The following is a 20,031-nucleotide window of genomic DNA, read 5'->3' as shown; positions in this document are numbered from 1 at the left end:
GTATTGCTTAAAAACACATTGAATATTATGTCCATGTACTCTATTTCTGACAAATCCAAATAGAAAACATCACATTGCTGAAGTAGAGTAATAGCATACACAGTTGTTGTGAAGCCATTCTTTAATTAGGCTTGTATCTTGATTCAATCCTTGTGGTATTGTTTCCATCTTGAGATCTGGTCTGAAGATTGTAATATAAGAATGCCAAAAACAATGTTTTCAACTACAATGAATGAACAATTCATTAAAAAAACACACACACACACACACACATGCATAAGAGTGATATTTTTATATGATCAGTCCTGGATTTTCATTCTGGTTATTGTTATCACTTGGAAAGAGGATGGGAGAGAGTTGACAGATTAAAAAATACAGGGTATTTGATGAAATAAAAAGAGTTTGTCTTTATTCATGTCCTAGCCTTACAGCCATATGTATGTCACAATTAATATTAATAAAAAAATTATGTTTAAATACCTGAGGAGTTGACCAAGAAATCGTATTTAAATTCCGTAGTACGGCAGTTTGGAGTGCAAAAATAAATTAAAATAAATTGCCTACATAAAAGTTGAAAATGTTAAGTTTTCCACAAAAACCAAACTTCGGATCAAAGGGTTGAAATATGAGAATATATAAGCTTTATTGGCTCAGAACTGTGTAATAATCCATTTTTTTCTGAAAATTATCTCTGGTTTGGGATGTGTAGAAAACGAGTTTCAAAGGAATATTAGCATTGAACACCAGATTCCACGAAAAATCTAGTTCTGATCCTAGTGTCGAAATAACAGATTATATGCATTTTGAGATGCTAAATATTCATAAAAACTCGAAAATGACTTATAAATTTAAATTGGTTACTAAACTGGGAAAAATGAGAAATTTTGATGCCATAATGGCAGCTGAGGAGAGTGGCATACGATAGGCATACGATAAAGATTTTTTTTTCTTACTCCACACTGAAGGAATTTCAAACAACACTGGACTTTGTTTTAGAATGAATACAAGTGACATCTATGAGCTACACACTGAACTACGTGCATTTCTATTACACACTGAACTACATGCATTTCTATCAAGCAGTGTAGCATTGCGAGCTGAGCTCGTCATACGACTTGTGTCATACCAGGTTCATGCGAGTCCTGCTTGTCATATGACGCAAATGGGTTAAGTGCGGAAAAATAACATCTTGCAAATGGCACCCATTTTGGTACACACACTGCTAAAACTTCTCTTTTCTGGGGAAGACAAACCTGCCTGTTGTTGCTTTGTTATTGCATCGAATGGTGGGGATTCCACTCCTCACTAGCTGCCACTTCAGTCACCACAGAGCTGTGGAACGCAACACACTGCACTTTCATTGTTGAAACACCATTTGCAAGATGTTATTTTCAATACTTAATGTTGGTGTAAGTCATATTTTTCGCATATGGATTTAAGATTAGCACATTAGACAAACTCTTTATTTACTGTGTTATATCATTTTAAAAATAATCAGGTTTTTCTGCCTCACCCTGCAGTAGTTTCCCAAAGAAAATTAACATCACAACAATATTACATGTTCTATTTGTATATTTACTTTATGGCAGCTTCCTTTGTAGAAGCAAGGTTGACAAAATGAGATGGGAAACAGGAAAATAACAAGTAGGCAAATTGGTAAATGTGTGATCTCAGTTTGTTTGCAGCTTGTAGTTCTTTTACAAAAGACATCCACGTGTTCATATGAAATTTTAAATTAATTTTCTCTTTATTTAACACGTTCCCTGCCAGGGTGGTTTCACCAATTCCTTCCTGCTGTGCCGAAGTGGTTATTGGACATTATTTCGCAAATTTTGCTTTTATTCCTGTAAAAAATAGAACAGCCGAAACACTTTTATGTGCACTCGACTCCTCACACCTTGTCTGTTATGCCTCATGCTCATCATTGTTATCCTAGCACACTGTCGGTCACAAATATAACAAAGTGCAAGTCACGTATTTCGATCATAATGACCAACATGGCACGATTGGTGTGCGCCAGTTTCGGTCATTTTGACAGAAGTGGCAGAGAACGTATTAAAAATGGCATAATTCTTCCTTGTATTGTTCTGATTTGGATTTTAGAGCCAGAGTAGTTAGAAAATCAGTGTGGTATTTAAAAAAAAATCAGTAACTACTCCCGAAGTATCGGGATATTATATAATTTATAGAATAAAAATTGAGAAACAAGGGGGGGGGACTCCTCCAATCCCTGCTTCAAATACCACACCCCACTCTCTCTCTCTCTCTCTCTCTCTCTCTGTATTGACACATACACTCCCCTAAGGCTAAAAATATGAAACCAGTGAAGGGGGAGCAGTATCCATGGGAAATTCTTCATCAAATACCATACCTTCATCATCGTTACAATTAGCCAAAAGTGTAACAAAAGTGACACTAAATAACAAAAATCAAATGTTGTCAAGGACCCTAAGAACTTACAGTTTTACATGTGAATATCTTTAAAACTTACATGTTATCAGTGCTAAAGTTAGGATTGAACGACTTTTGAGAAACCCTGCACTATATTCTACTCAAGGTCTATTCAAAAGTATCCAACCGTTGGCTGGGAAAATACAATTACCTTGGGATCTGAAATCCTAATCTCTGTAAAAGTAATCAGCACACAATTCTCTCAGAAGTTCTACAATTGCTGGAAGCAAATAGGACAGCACAACTACGAGGGGTATACTAAAAGTAATGGGCAACAATTTTTCATAAACAGAGTTTTGGTTTTATTTTTTAAAAAAAAAAAAAACCTACAGACTTTACTTTTCAACAAAGTCTCCATTTCTTTGTATTTTCCCACCTTTCTGAATGCTTGAAAATACCCTTATGGTAGAACTCCATTCCAGCTGCTCACAGACACTGACACACTGCTTTCTGTATGTCCTCCGTCGTCTGGTAGTGTTGGCCTTGTACCTGTTCCTTCACAAAACTGAACAGATGATGATCTGAGGGTACAATGCCTGAACTGAAGGAAGGGTGAGGCAGGATTTCCCACCTCATTTTCCCAATTTCCTCCCTGGTGAAATGAGGAGAGTATGGGCATGCATTATCGTGTTGAAGAATGATTTTTTTCTTTCGAGGACGTTTATCCCGCAATACACAACAAAGCTTGTGAAGTGTCTGGATATAACAGCGAGCATTTATGGTCACCCCAGCTTCAAGAAATTCATCCAGAATGCACCCCTCTACATCCCAGAAGACGGTGCCCATAACTTTGCCAGCAGACAGCACTGTATTTTCTTTCTTTATTGCCAGCAATGTGGAATGGTGCCATTCCATGCTCTTGTCGCTTTTTTCCGGTTCACAATGATCGAACCAGCTTTTATCACCAGTCACAATACTCAATAAAAAATCATCACGATATCTCTGAAGAAGTTCTTGAGCAGTGTTTTTTTGGTAGCACTTTGTGGTCTGCCATCAATAAACGTGGGACCCAGTGGCAACACATTTTTCGATAGCCTAACCTTGCAATCATTTCCTGCACTGCACTGTGTCCTATCTCAAGTATTGCTGCAATCGTATCTACAGTGTGTCTGTCTGTCTTCTATAATGATGTTAACTCTATCCATGTTGCATTCCATGGAGGTGTTCGTGGGCGATTGCTCTGAGGCTGTTCCTTGATGCTCGTGTTTCCATCTTTAAACATTACCCACCTTCTAGCACTGCTAGCACCATGTCCATGCGCATGCTGAGTCTATTCTGAATTTCAGCAGCAGAAATTCCCTCTTTAACAAGAAATTCAATCACAGCATGTTGTCGAAACGAAACATCACTGTCAGCCATTTTGAAATAACTTCCTGCACTCAAAGCTAATGACATCACACTACCTCAACACGTTCATTAAAGTCTGTATTTTGCAATGATTTACTTAATTTGCATGTATTGATAGATTCTGATTTTTGAAAAATTATTGTTCATTACTTTCAGTAGGCCCCTCTTGTGTAATAAAATATACATACATCATCAGTCATTTTATTTGCCCAGCTGGGAAAAAATATTTTATACATTAATTTGCATCTATGATACACCTGCATACACACACTTAAACAATACAGAAATGGGACAGGTTACAGTCTTGTGCTACAAATGAATGTGAAAAAAAAAAATCCCTGTATTTACAAAGCACTGTACACACACGTGTGCACACACACATATACACATTCTCATCCTCCTTCAAAGAGTGACAGTCAAAAGAACTATCTTCCTATGGTTCTTTCAGGTAATGTTGCAGTAAATGAACTTATGGCAAAGCTATTATGACTATTTAGTGTAAATGGAGTAAAGTATTACGCTGTACGTAAAATCACAAGCACTATACTTTCAATATGCCTTCACTGGTGACCCATTTAATCAGCTCAAATTATGCATACCATTCACAAGAGACTATATCTTTCTTGAAAGTCCCAACATAATCGACAAGACGTACCAAAAATTCACTTCAATGGAAACAAAATTCCCCTTCCAAGTAAATTTCCCATTAAACATAATTACATACCTCAGTGGGGAAAATCAACCCCTAATACATACAATGGTTCCTTTTGTTTAGCTAGAAAAAACCTCTTTCCGCAATTCCAGTTTGTTAAGTTGACACAAATATCTGAAACCAAAAATGTTATTATGCTTTGAAATGTCCCTTTATTTGATCAGGAAAAACAAGTTTTAAGAGCTCTTTCTTATTAACCTTGCCCATGTTATTTTTAGGTAGCCTATCAAGGCATCGCAGGACTGTAGGAACAGCATATGATGCCATGCGAGGTTTAGCCCATTCTCGCAGTCGGGATAAGATTATTTCTTTGCCTTCTCTAGGAACAACCACAGCTGCCACCTAAGGGGAAAAAACGTTGCATCACTTACTTTGTAATTCAAACTTATATATACACAAATACCTAAATTCTGACTGCTTTATACGAGGGAAGAGTGAAAAGTTTTTGAGCCTCACAGGGAAGGGGTGTTTGAGCTACAGTTTCTCATTATGATTTCTCTACATAATAACATAATCAACCCCCTGATCAATGCACTTATGCATTCTGTGCTGCAATTTGTTTACAGTCATCTGGTAGAATGATTTGTCCTGAGTCTCACCACTGAATGACCACCTTCATCCGTGTGGAAGTGACGTCCTCGAAGTGAATTCTTCATAGGAGGGAAAAGATGAAAATCTGATGGGGGTAGGTCAAGGGAATAAGGTGGATGGGGAAGTGCGGTGAAGCCACACTCGACCAAAACAGCCTGTGCAGTGAGGCCTTGCCGACAGCGGTACCGAATCACGGCCCTGTCGGCCACTCCCTTCTCTGACACTTCATTCATTTTCAACCTGACAAAAAAATAGAAGAAAACCTGTGAATTTCATAAAAGTTCGCACAGAGTGTCCTAAAAATTCAAACCTTACATCCTCCAAAATTTTAACTACCTAGCATCACTCCTTCCATGTGAGGCTCAAAACTTTTCACTCTCCTCTCGTATATAAGGGATATGGTAGGTTAAAACACAATATGTATAAACTATGGGAGGTTGTACAAAATAGATTTCACCATGTGTTTTTCATTTTTCAGTAACTTTTTTATTCGTTCCCAATTGTCTTTTAAAAATTAAAATGTTTTTTTTCTGACAGTAGACATATACTAGTATTTTTAGTTTTGAGGCTCTTTCCTACCACTTTTGTGACAAGGAGGATGAATGATGATTAGATGGAATAGATGAAGCACTCAAAGTTGGAACCTTTGGTGAAGAGTTCACAAGGCAATCACTCCCTGTGCTTCGCCCCAAAAATGTGTGCAAGTACAGTCACAGACAATTTTGGATTGTAACAATCCCTTAGCAAGTCAATGGGATCATTACAACCCAGAAGTACGCATGATTGATGATTGAACACATAATAATATGTGTGTACTTGCATGTATTAGGAATTGGTTGCACTATACGGTACACTATCAATATCAACCAATGCTAAGTGTGTTGGTAAATTGGCAATTATATTACATATTTAATTCACCTATAAATAAATTGTAACTGAGTGCAAAACTCTGCCATTTTTGTTGTTCTATTCATAGATAAATAATTTCTTGTTGAAATATATAGTTTCACTTCTGTAGCAAAACCTATTTCAGTCACCAGGTTACAGTTGCGGGATAATCAATTTTTATTTGACATGGAAAACATTGCTATTTTACATTGAATCAGTAGAATGCTGGTTATTGGTACAGTATCAGTTAACATTTTCTACATGGATGGGATATACCAACCAACTCTGCTTTTAGAATAGTTGTATTCACTGTGTCTGTTCGAATATGGCCACAAAAGAAAATTGTGGAATGCTGAGCAAAAATAATTTTGGATGACAAATGCAAGTTTATCGTCTGCAGATTCTCAGAGAAAGCTAAAGTAAATATTGGGATTAGATATTCCCATGACTCAAAGGAAGATACTGGGTTCCAGATTCAGCCTGTATATGGATGTTCCTTTGTCTTCTCATCTTAACATTCATCCTTATGGCTGTAATTACCCTAAAAGTGCAGAAAGGCCACATTAAATATGAAAAATACAATGGGAATCTGCCTTATAAAAAAAACAATACTGCAAATTAGCTCACTCAATCAGGGCTGCTCTTTCAACTTGTGTATGTCTATATCCCAGATGGGAATACAGCTATTACATCCCAAGGACACAATTTTATATTCTTGAAACAGGAATATCTTTGACAACCTTGTCCAATATGACTGCAAAATCCAAAACATTTTTATCTTAACCCGCGATCAGTCGCACTCACTCGAGTCACGGCAACGGTCGCGGGTAAGCTTTTCAGGTATATTTCACGGTATTTTAATTTTTAAAAATTGATTTTTTGTACTTGTAATGATCTGTTCATTATATCTTCTTATTCATTAAATTTGTTTCAAAATGTTTATTTGTTTTCAAACAGCATAGTATACATTGTGAAAGCCAACAAGTCTCACCGTTAATAAAAAGTGCATGTTCCTCTGAGGTAGTTCCATCTGATCTCCATAAATCTGATATATAAAATCACTGCGACACTTTTCGAATGTTCTATTCATGACAAGAACATATAGGTACGAAAACTCAGTAGAAACAGGATAGACCAATTGACTAAATAATGCACAAATGTGAATAAAAAAATTTATAACATAATCGGTTGTGTTAGAGCTCTGCGCTCACTCTGACAACACTATTTCCACAACAATGGTCTCTCTATTTTGCCGTTTACGTCATCTCATAAAAATGTGATCAGGTCACTCGGGAAACTCTAAAAGTCCGCTAGAGAGCACCACAGGCCAATATTTTAAATACTGTTAAAATGGTGCTTCATTAAAATTTAAAGTGAGCGCAGCACCCTGCAACTGCTCTTTTCTAGTAATACACACACACAGAAATAAAAAAAATGTTGTGCAAACAAAATGCATTTTCTCTTTACCTAGCTCTTTTATCAATTGGTACAAAGACAGATCCAGCTAACTCTAATGAAGATGCATCTTTAGTTCGTGTACAGCAGCAGTATATCATACTTGACAATTTCAAACACAAACAATGCCAAAAACCTCATGTAGTAAAGTTATAGTACAGTATTCTATCACTTTGTCACAGCACACAAGGTACTACATTTTGAATTCTGCATAATTTTCAGGATATTTAGACTGCAAAGTGTTGAGCAGTATTTTATAGACTTCACAATGTACACGAACTTCAGAAAGGTACTGCTTTGTACTGGTGATATAGTTTCCAATATTCTCACCACTAGTTGGTTAATTTCATTATCAAGAGGATAGTATCATTAAAGAACACATGAAGAAGAAAGAAATGAAAAAATTGTGGGAATGGGGTTCAAATGTTGGTGTGAAAATAACAAGAAAAATTGAATTACCCCTAAGTAATGATACCAGTGGTATCGGTATCAGAGAGTACTGGTTGGATTTTATTTACCCATACTGGCCGATAATTTCCTAGCATTATGGTCTGCATGACACACTTGCAAAATTATGCACAAACATTGCATGTAAAAACTGTATTTTGTTATTACGTAACAGGTATTTTAATACTGTGATGTAATTCTGAAGCAAAACTCTGGTAAACTGAGGCTTATAATTGAGTGGAATACTCATCCACTAGTATTAATCAATATTTTGAACAAATTTGAATTGTCAGTTGGCAAACATGTCGAAACGCAGGTGCGCATGTGTAGAAATCTCCCATGCCCAGGCAGCTACAAGGCTGGCAATCGGTCTGCCAGGCAAATCACGGCAGTGGAGCCGTTCATCCAAACAGGTTTCAGGAGACTCAGCATTGTGACAATCCAATGAGGATTGCACCTCAGCCCATGCCAGAGGAAGTACAGCATAATTAGGTGGGTCATACAATAAGAGATCCAATGGCAATGTGCAGGAACAGAAGTATTAAGGTCTGAGGAAGTGTATTCTCTGGCATCATAATGCTTTTCTGTAAAATGCCCACTGCGCCTCCTAAATGGAACTTGTTTGGATGAATGCGTCTACTGTCGCATGTTCCATGGCCGACTGATTGCGAGCCTTGTAGCTGCCTAAGCATTCAGACAGTTTCGCCAACTGAGATTGCTAAATAATACAATATGTGCCACTCTATACAAACTGTTGCATTTGTTCTGTGTAAAAGTCTGCTGAAATGATCTCTACACACATAATTCTGAAGATGTGAGTTGCCTGCCACCAAAAACAAAAATTCAATGCATACATACGAGGCATATCAAGAAAGACCATTTGGTAATAAGAAAAAGAACAAAAGTTGCTTCAGAAGTTTCAGTGGGAGGTTTAGGAGCATCTGGCCTATAGCCCTGATCTCGCCCCTAGTGATTTATTATCTTTTCAAAAATTAAAGGCATGTTTGGGAGGAAACTAAGAGCTCCAGCAAACAGTAACTGCATTTCTCAATGGACTGTTGTCAGAAGTATATGACGAGGATATACACAAACTTGTCTTCCATATTACATGTGCCTCAATACCATGGGTGCCTAGGTAGAAAAATAGCTCAATGTATGTATTTTCAGAGTAATACAGTTTTGTTTTACTAATTTCTTTCGTTCTTTTTTATTACTATTATTACCAAAAGGGGACTGACTATTTTCTGGATGTACCTCATAGTTCTGACCCATAAATATTACTTAAATTAATCACTGCGGCAAAAATACAGTAACAAAGAAATACATTAACATTGTAAACTAATACATTATTTGAACCTCCAAAACCACAGAAAACACACAATCATAATGACTTTTATTAACTTCTATTTCATAAGTAAATAAATATACAAGTCTTAGTACATAAATGCTTACAATAAGGTTAGCACTCATGCAATACACATATAAACACACATCTACACAGGAACAGCAATAAAGCATGCATATACAGAGGAGTATTTTAGGAATCCATGCAGGACATTGAGGACATCAAGCTGACAAACAATAACAAAGTACATGTTTCCCAAAATTGCTTATCCCAATTTACTAGGTGTATAACATAAAACACAAAAGCTGTTATGAGTGTATAATTTAATTTACAACAAAGTTGTGCAGTGTATACAAATTGAGCAAATTTCTCATGAAACATGCTACAGTCACCAACTAACAGTCCTTGCAAACTTTCGAGTTCCAAGCATGCCAATCAGCTAGAGAAAAGTCCTCGAAAAAAGCCCCTTATCTTGCCTTGGTTTTTGTACTTGGATGTTATCCCATGCTCTTTTCTCTCCCCTTTTGAATTTCTTACCTTCTGTCCCCAGGTAATGTCTGGAAGTCCGATAACACTACAGTCCGCAATGTCCGGATGACCTAGTAGATGGGTTTCCACCTCCAGCGCACTTACTTTATAGCCCCCTGTTTTAATAATATCCACAGAAGTTCTCCCTAGTATCTTATATGCGCCATCTACAAACTGTGCAGTATCACCTGTAATAAGTACGAACCTTGTAACAAACTGAATAGAGAAATTAAACTCAGAATATTTTACTCAAAACATGAGATCTGCAGAAACAGTACCAAATGATATTTAACCTTTAGAGAAGCGGTTCTCAGCCTTCATGAGTGTGCAGGCCGGTAAATGTGCTTCTTAAAAGTTGATAGCCCAATTAATTGTACTCGTAATTAGCTTTCTGATTTTTCTAAACTTTATACATTAATTAACACATTTGGATCTGGCCTCATAATACAGCATTTTTACCTCTGGCCTGGGTTTTTTTGTTGTTTTTCAAAAAATCATAGAAAAAATATTTTTAATTTGTTTTTATTTACCACGCATTTCTTAAATCTACAAAACTTACTCTTTTCAATGAACAAAAATTTGTTAAATTTTCTTTTCATTTTCAGACATTTTTTAATATTTTTTTCAGCAATGTTTTGTAAAAAAAGAAAAAATACAACATTGTAACAAATGTTAATATAGAGATATTTTAAGTTCGTAATCTGGAAATTTCAATAATTAACAATAAAAAAACTACATAAACTATCAATACATCTTATGAATCTTGCATAAGAATACTTCTAATGTGCACATAAAAAATAATTACAAATACAAGTAATTAGCTTTTGTATGAATAAGTTCAAAACATTCAGGAATTCAAAGAGCAAGGTCACAGCTGGGGCAGTAAAATGTTGTGTCTTTTCTTGCCCCACTTGCCAGTTTCTTTTTTGTGCCTGTCTCCACAAACTTTACATGACCTACAGGGACTTGACTTTTTCTCTGTAGGGGGGATTTTCCTTGGAAAATGGCAGCCTGTTAGCCTATCTGCAGTAGTTGACATTGATGTTTGACCTTGAATATCTTCGCCTGCTTTGATGAGTAGTCCTTCCCCTACTTGGATGATGAACTCTTCCAGAGACATATTATGATTTTCCCTGTTTACTTTCTTATAAATTACATACGCATTCACCACTGACCTAATGAACAAATGGAATGCAGAATTTCCCCTATGAGGTCTGGATCTAAGGATGCCATTCTAAACAATGCAACGTACATCAACCCGACAACAAACAGTTGCAGGTGCGAGGATAAAAATAGGACATGAGTCACCTAGCAGTCGGAATTTCAACCAAGAGGCTTGAAGGAACATGCACATGAGATGAACTACGAACATAGCCCGTAGTTCAATCGGCAAAGCGATTGCATACCGCAGGACGGGCTATGCCAGTCTTTCGTCGACATTGACTTTAAGTGCACTGCAGGCTACGCCCGTCGTGAGACCCCAATGTGTTAATATGCACCCTTGAAATACAATATTAATAAATATATTATGGCATAATCATAGAGAGTATTGTTTCAATTATATCTAGGCTTGTTGACAAATATAAAATTTGGCTGAAATTAGATGACAACTGGATCTAATGGAATCATTTAGTTCCCTCTGGCCAATATCATTAAATTAATTTTGTACATGCTGATTTTCATTGGTATGTTCCATTTCGGACACCAAAAAATTCAAATTACTCAGAATATTTCTACACTAATAAATTTGTTACTGAAAATTGCTGCGCTAACTAAATTGACCGTGGTGCCCATCCATCAACCTTCAAATTTGGAAGTGGGAAGCAACGTCCCCCCGGTTATATCGTTCATCGCTCACCACCACTGTAGCGAAAGCATTTCATGTTACTGCACTCAAACAGTCCATTCTCAGCAGCTTTGATTCCTCATTAGAACTGGCAAGAAAAGATTCCATTTTATTGCTGGTGAATCTCAAATGAAAGGCCATCTTTCCAGGTGGTTGCCACCTTGGGCTGCAAGTTGCAAACTTCAGGATAACCTGTCACGGCCCAGTATAATTGATGCCAGGGCTTGGTACCAGGCTGCAGGCCGGTGGTTGAGAAACACTGCTCTAGAAGATGGAGTCTCGTGTGCATGGATAGCCTCTCAAAACGGGTCTTCTCCAGATGGAACTTTTGCCATCTGGGAAGTGCTCCTCTGCAAGAGGCTCTCATCTGCTGAAAGTTAATTTCAGACTTCTTGAGGTCTTTGGGCATATTTTCACATTTCCTGGACTATTCCATGACCTTGGTTGATTCTGACTTTCCAGGTTATCCAGGGTACATGAATTATGCCAACAATTACTGCCTGTTATTGGAATACCAGATTGGTAACATTATGCCAATTTTACTAATACACCAATATTTCTTAATCTGAAAATACTGATACCTAGATACTGAAACATACCTATGGTGAATAAAATCTCTAAGATTTTGGTACAAAAACCAAGTACAATTTGGTGTAAAAATCAGTATATAAAATAGCATTTCGTTAACTCTGATAAACTTGAGTTAATTACTTATCTCCGCGTAACCGCCAAACTAGCATTTTGTTGTTAAAATGGTGAAAAATCCCAGATTTCATTTAAAAAATAACCCGGTGGAGGCACATAGTGGTTCGAATTCCACTTTAAACTGTAGGTCCATTCCCAATTAACCTTACTGTGCATAAAGTAGACTTAAAACACCAACTCAATCAATCAATCATTTAAAAAATATACAAAATACTATACTATGCTTATACAAAATAAAAATTCCATTCTAATAGCACATCTATGCCGCTATTGGAGTATTGTAAAGTTTATTTTTGTGTACGAAAGTTCATTTTTGCATCTCCAATGTTGCAGCAGAATTAATCAATGTTAAGAGACTTTGCCACACTGTAAAAAGTGTAACGGAAATTAACTCCGGGAGTCTGTTTAACTTTTTCCACTTGTATCATTTTGTGACAAGATAGGGTAGGAAAATGTACCTCACTCTCTTCAAAAACATTGAAAATGAACATTACGTTGTATATTAATTTGGCAGATATGTGGAGCAGGGTAATCTATTTGAACCAATGCGCTATTCATTTTTCCACATAGTGTTTGGAACAGAAAGATGGTGAAGTCAATCACAGACCAAAATCTACATGGAAAAATGAATAGCACATTGATTCAAATAAAACAATGTTGAATCTCACATTTCAAGGTTAGTCATAGTATATGCAAAACAGTAATAAAATGAACATGAATATACAGTTAAACTTCTTATATTCTAATATTCTAATTCTATCTTCTATATTCTAATGACACTCCCACCATAACAAGAAGTAGCACAAGTATATTACCTGACTTAAACCAGCCATCATCTGTAAATTCCTTTTTCGTTGCTTCCGGCCTATTCCAATAACATCTGAAAACGTTTGGTCCTTTGACTAGCAACTCTCCCGCTTCTCCTTCTTTGCCAAGTGTTACTTTCGTCCCTGCCTCTGAGCCTTCTGCAACAATCTCATATTTTGAATTTGGAGTTTCTGGTCTGAATTGTGCTATCCTTACATTCACATTAGGAAGTGGTGTCCCAACAAAACCTGTAAGAAGAGTCCATTTATATTCATGGCAGAAACATGGCTAAATATTCTCTGCATAAAATAGCAATCATCAACCATAACTTATTATTCTTGAGCAGGAGCTGATATTTTATATTTATTTTGCATCAGTATTCAGACGTAAAAAAAAAATGTTTTTTTGTGATTAAATAACAGCTTCTTTTGACAATCTGATTATTATTATGGGTGTGAAGAAGCTGATTTCAGATGCAAGAATATCGGATGAAAATGACAACTGGTATCACAGAAAAGAGAAAGTGACAATGAAAACTGATTCTATTATGTGAATTCTTACTTTCAAAAATTTGATAATGGTGCATATTGATACAGTTTTAGCAAGTTTAATGCAGGATAGTATGGTAATGCTAGGAAAAATCTAACGTGTTTTTGAAGGTGAAAACTCTCTCTGTTCTAGTGTAAAATATTAAAAGATATGTATAATACACAAAGAGAAATTTTTGCAGAATTTTTACATTTGGCACGTTGAAAAAAACCATTGTATTTGTGTTCAATAATCAAGCATACTGGAATCAGATAAATATCAGCATTTCAAGTCAATCAAAATATTATTGCGAGTACACCAGAATCTGTAAATTTCCTGCTTAATCAGATTACTCTGTCATGTGGTGGACTTATGAATATTTTAACAGTTTTAATGTTCAAGTATTGGTAATGATGGGAATTGTCAAGAGTATAAATATCAGTATTGAATCAAAGTCATATCAGTTCAACTTCAATTATTTTATAAAAAATACTAGACAAATCAACTTTATTACAAGAATACATCACAGTTTTCAACAACATTAATATTATTTCTAGGGTGGGATTAATTTATTTGCAAGCATGAATACAGCACATCTAGACTATGAAAAATTGTTGGTGACCATTATGGCATACAATTAATGCATAAAATGAAAACACATGAATAATAATATTAAATATGTGTAATTATGTTATGGCAAAGAAGTTCACAGTATTCTAGAAATTTATTCATGTATAATCTTGATATATACAGCACAGAAATTGGAACAAAATATTTTTGCTTAACAAACTTCTTTGCAGAAATATAAGTAAAAAATAATGGTTCAACCAGGATTCGAACTTGGAGGCCTGGATATGTGTTCCTAGGTGAGCCTGCATTTTACACTTACAAGTTGTACACAGTTGGGTGTGCCAAATCAAGAGGTAACAAACTTCTTGTCAGATGTGAGAGGGAGAGAGAGTGTAGATGAAAGGGAGACATTTCTATGCTGTTTCAAGATTATATATAAAAAATGTTACTTACAGTACACAATATCATTGTGCATTTGAAATTACACTGGAACTGTTAAAAAGAAAACAAGTTCCACGAAATATACACCATCACACTGTGCTATCATCAGGAAGAGGAATAAGCCTACACTCCAGCTGTCAGTATATGATTAGTAATGTACAGGCCATTCGGTTTAGCTTGAGCTCTGGCCTTCAGCTGCACAGAAGCCGGTAAGACTCTACTTTACGTCCTTTTCCTAAGGAATACGTGTCATATATCGTTGGAAAGGTTATTGTATAAGGAATTCAACAATGTAAATCCCAAAGCGAGGAAAAATTACCTGGAGGAGGAAATCGATAAAAATTCATGTTGTCCAAATATGCGTAATTGAACGTACTGAGGAAATTTTTTGATTATGAAGCACATATTTAGGGGTGAAATGAGTGCTAATGGAACCTAACCTATCCTCGTAAGCATACCTTGTCCCCGTGAATGGTTCGTGGGGCTACCCGTGCATGGTTTTTGGAGCTAACGTGAATGGTTTGTGGGACACCTGTGCATGGTTTTTGGGGCTAACGTGAATGGTTTGTGGGCTATCGTGAATGGTTAGTGGGGCTACCCGAATGGTTAGTGGGGCTATCATGAACAGAAAGTGTAAAAAGAAAAAGGTACTTACCCGAAGAGATGCCGGATGTCTGCAAGCATGGTTTTGAACGATGCACTAAATTATTACTGGGGATAAACGTATTTGACACAATCTACAAGTTTTTGGAACCTGTTCTTCTTCACGCACCATACACACGCACAACACACCGCGAACGCAAAGAAGCAATCACCACGCAGAACGCAAACAAGCAAAGCACATGCATTCACAATGCAGACACAAAGACGAGCCTGCAGTGTTGTTAACTCCCATTGGTTACCACCAAAAGGCAATAAGGACGTAAAGTAGAGTCTAGCCCAGAAGCATGCCATCAGCGCGACGATGCGAGCAGAGTTCCACTGAGAATTGAGGCTGAGTGAAAGCACAGTATGGTGAGTCTTACACAAGGATTTGGAATTCCATCTGTACAAAACTTGTGATCGTGCAGAAGTCACCTGAAGAAGATTATCCACAACGTTCAGCCTTCACCAAGAACATGCTCACCATTTTCGCAAACATGAAGATGCCATCCTTATGATGAGTGCAGCTGACATTGTGTGTACTGCTGTCACCCCGTACAGAGCCCAGCCAAGCCGATTTGAACAGAGCCGAAAATGGAATGGCCAAGTGAGTTCAATGCCACCCTACTTTCATCTCTACCCCCTCTCCCTGCTTCGAGATCACAATTTCAAAACTGTTAGTTTCCCATGACGCACCCTTTATAAAACAATGTAAATTCACTGTAAAAAAATTGCAAAAATCTTGACCAAAAGCATAATTTCTTGACTTTCTTGATCTACCTGTTGATTATTTAACATCCTTGACTGGTAGACACACTGAATTATCAAATTATCATCACATTGAGGTGAAGATCAAAATTGAATGACTTCCAGTGGAAAGTGAACTCAGAACCACTCTCACGAAAAGTCAGAGTGAAAGCATTTGGTGATTTGGCCCTATTCTATTTTAATTCTCTCAAATATATCATCACGATTAGCTTGAATAAATCTATGTTCTCAAATTATTCATAAGCCATTAGCAACATAACCCAGTGCAGAGTACCAGTGGGAAAGAACAATACATTTTTCATCATTGGAATACCTCAGATAAGAAATACATGGATGGCACTATAAAAAAATTCCACACGAGTGTTCTGCTTACATGGATATACCTCAAGCAAAATTTCAAATTTTCTCCTAGCTTGTACCTGACACACATTAAATATTGGTAACTATATAACTTTGTGTCACAGATGCCAGAAAACATGGCAATGGAACTTGATGTGTTTACTATCTCTTTCACTGCGGGATTTAGCTTTCGCTGCATAGTTTTTAGGGAAAATTTTTAGAATTGTAAAAATTTGTTAAAAAGGTTTCTAAAGTACTGATATGAATTCTATCACTATTCTTTGAACATAGGGCCATAGCCGGGAGTCCCCTTGTTGTTAGATTATCATTGTTATTGAAGTGGATACAGTGGCGTACCAAAAGTGGGGGTTGGGGTTGGTAGGGGTCAAAACCCTTTTTTTTGGCCAGTATTTTGAAAAAAGGGACCTCAAATGCAGGAAGAAATGGCAAAATAAGGGCTGAGTAGTGAAAAATATACGTACCCCCCCACCCTTTTCGAAAATCCTGGGTACTCCACCGAGTGGATAAATAATCCTTGTTGCTATTGTTGTTTACATACACACAACAGTACATGCTTCTCATTTGTTCAGAACCAAAATGAGTTATTTCTTTGGAAAACAGTTCAAATGCCAGACACTAGATGGCAGCATGTTCTGATAATGCTTTTTTGTAGAGGGTGACTTTGTTCGGCATCAGCAGCGAAAAGAATATTTGAAATCTACTGCAGTCGCTTACCATACATTACCCAAATTGAGAAAAATCGACTCAAGTCGCTTGCAGCAGCGAAATAGCTATGTAAGTACTCAAAAGAATGTTGGACCATGGAGAAAGGGGAGCTATATATATATGAGCTTGAACATTCCATAAACATACACACACAAAAAAAAACCCTGCAATTTGTAACAGTGCTACAAATCAAGGTCTGCCTTACCTGGCTTTCTAACTCCACGAACAGGATTTGAAAGAGCCATTCCTACCTCAGTCATTCCAAATCTTTCTAGCAATTTGTGTCCTGTTATATCTTCCCACTTTTCAAAAACTGGAACTGGAAGAGGTGCCGATCCACTCACCATCAACCTGTAAGTTGCATGAAAAAATATTAGGGATAGGCTGATACGGCATTTGTTCCGATACTGATACCCGATATTCTAACCCTTCAGTATAAATTCAAATATTCCACAAAGCGTTGGAATAGTCTTTTCACCTTCCTACTTCATGCATATATCCAGGTGAGCGTATTTTCTTGAAAGTTTGCTATTTAACTCACGTGAAAGCTTTTTTTAAAAATGAACGAATGAAAAGTTGCCGAAACAATGAACATGTGACCAATTAGCACATCAAATGGACCACAATGGGACCAAATTAATAAAAAATATCATCCTGGACATCCTAAAATTACAGACGTTTCTTTTTAAGGTCTACATGATGAGCAACTTTTGTTTACCTGATAGGTTTTGCGAGAAGGCAAACATACTAGGCATGTGCGTACACGAAACATAACCAAATGTTCTTCAGATAATGTCATAAGCACCAGTAGGAATGTTCAACCATCACAATTTGCAACAGAGCATTCCTCAATATGCTGCCAAGCCCCAAACTTTTTATTTAAGATTGTTATACATTTTACCTTTCCCTCATGTTTACGTCATTTGCTGAACAATTATTAGCATTTTACACCCGAAAAGGATTCTGGAAAAAAGGCCAAAATATTGGTGAGATTTTGGGATGAGAACCATACTCCCCCTTATTGTCTCATTGCAACAGTTTTGTCTTAGGAAAAGAAAGTATGTGTGTTTACATTCACTTTACAAAATAATAAAATTACAACTTGTACTTTGTTTTAGTCACTAAAAGTATGTAGAAAATAACAAATACCCTAAAGTTATATTCTCTACAAATAAACATCTATATTCTACTTCAGAATGACATAATGCATTATACATTTTCGGTTAATTTTACATGCAGGATAATAAAACTATAATATCAACAAGTTGTAGTCAAAGTAATCTTAGTTGTAAAGGAAATTAAAATGTTAATCATTCATTTAAAATATCCATACCTGACTTTATTTTGACAAACAGTTTTTATGTATTCCTGCATACGTGAATTCTTTGTGAATATCCGATCGTATTCCTCTATCAACATCTTATACATTGTAGGAACTGCCATAAACATATTGATTCTCTCAGATGCCGGAACGTTGATGGATAGTAAATGACTCCACACGTGAGAACTTTCAAACTTTGGTAACATCACACATCTGAATAAAAAGAATACTTGTCAAAGTTGTAATAGCCATGTAACATTTCACTTAAAAAAGAAATCCAATCATTTCTCTAGCAGTGAGCAACCACAAACATAAGAACATTCTGCCAGAAGTGTATGCACATCTTCCCCTCCATTCCTTCAGCTTGGCCCACAGAAAAGTCTGCTTCACTCTGCCCCTCCCCTCCATGTGCAAGTACAATGCACAGGACACACGGTTCTGCAGATGTCTTAGGCTTGTGGTCCCACTATAGCATCATTCAAACTGTGGTTGGACATTTCAAATTAAATCCATTCTCTGAAAGATGGCATGTGGTTAACAAATAAATACATACCCAATATACATATCTGGGTAATAATTTCAACTGGATTTGGATCCAATTACAACTCTATCTTATAGGTAGAGTTGAAATGACACAATGAACTATGCAGAATAAGAAATTCAGTTGGCATAAAGTTCCCTTACACTTCCAAGTAAATGTTATAAGAAAAAATTCAAGTGCACATGGATTTAATGTTTATTTCTTACATCCTATATTGCTAAACTATTAAATTAAAGAGGAAGAAAAATTCAATATTACAGTGCATGATACTCATGCACTCATATCAACCGAGTAGAAAATTATTTCTTCCTCTGAAGAAAGTTCAAAAGCTCTTGACAAAATACTCACTACAGTAAAACCTCGTTAATCTGGATCCCGATACGCTGGACACACACACACAAAAAAAAAAATAATAATAATAAAAAAAAACAGAATGCAAGGTTTTATATGCAGCTATACGTCAACAAGAGAACTTCCCAAAGAAAAGGCAGTCAACCACTGATGAAATTCTGTTTCACACAGACTTTATACTGTACTGTATAGTGTATTTATTCCTATGCCCTTTAATACACCATAATAAACTTGTTTTGTTGCTATAAACAGAGTTTTATTGCACTTTCTACTGTTCCTTTAGATTATTTCAGTTAATCCAGACTTTTGTTAAACCGGTCAACTTGTACACCCCCCCCCCCCCATTAGTCCGGATTAACAAGGTTTTACAGTATTCCCAATCATTTGATTTGGTTGATTTTGTTAACATAACTTGCACAAATAAGAGATTCTTAATCATCACATTTTCAATTCCTCAACATACTTTAGGTTACAGGAACCAGTTTTATTTGCATATGGTACAATTGAAAAAAAATACTCTGATACTACCCAATTTGATGAGTCAAAATCCAGATCAAATACAGAAATTGTTGATCGACCAATACAAACAGCATTTATGTTTACAGACAAAATACAACAGTGTTGTCAACTTAGCTTCAATATAAGTTTGTGTTCCACTATATTAAAGTTACTACTCTGAAAA

The 20,031-nt window shown here is 36.3% G+C and overlaps 1 protein-coding gene across 6 annotated transcripts in view; it reads right to left on the bottom strand.

The window, feature by feature from the left end:
* Positions 1-3,985: 3,985 nt before the first annotated feature.
* Positions 3,986-20,031, bottom strand: part of Acsf3 (Acyl-CoA synthetase family member 3) — a 34,286-nt gene continuing 18,240 nt past the window's right edge. For all 6 annotated transcript variants that reach the window (XM_083112963.1, XM_083112962.1, XM_083112958.1 and 3 more), the window contains exons 5-9: positions 18,470-18,670; positions 17,342-17,487; positions 13,131-13,370; positions 9,774-9,952; positions 3,986-4,852 (exon numbers count right to left, since the gene is read on the bottom strand). In XM_083112963.1, coding sequence (XP_082969089.1) covers positions 4,643-4,852; positions 9,774-9,952; positions 13,131-13,370; positions 17,342-17,487; positions 18,470-18,670 — 976 coding nt within the window. In that variant the 3' untranslated portion in view covers positions 3,986-4,642. The remainder of the gene's footprint in view (positions 4,853-9,773; positions 9,953-13,130; positions 13,371-17,341; positions 17,488-18,469; positions 18,671-20,031) is intronic.

This window comes from Lepisma saccharinum, chromosome 27 (genome assembly GCF_977018435.1).
Source record: "Lepisma saccharinum chromosome 27, izLepSacc3.1, whole genome shotgun sequence".
NCBI classification, from domain to species: Eukaryota; Metazoa; Arthropoda; class Insecta; order Zygentoma; family Lepismatidae; genus Lepisma; species Lepisma saccharinum.
This window is presented reverse-complemented; position numbering and strand designations above follow the sequence as displayed.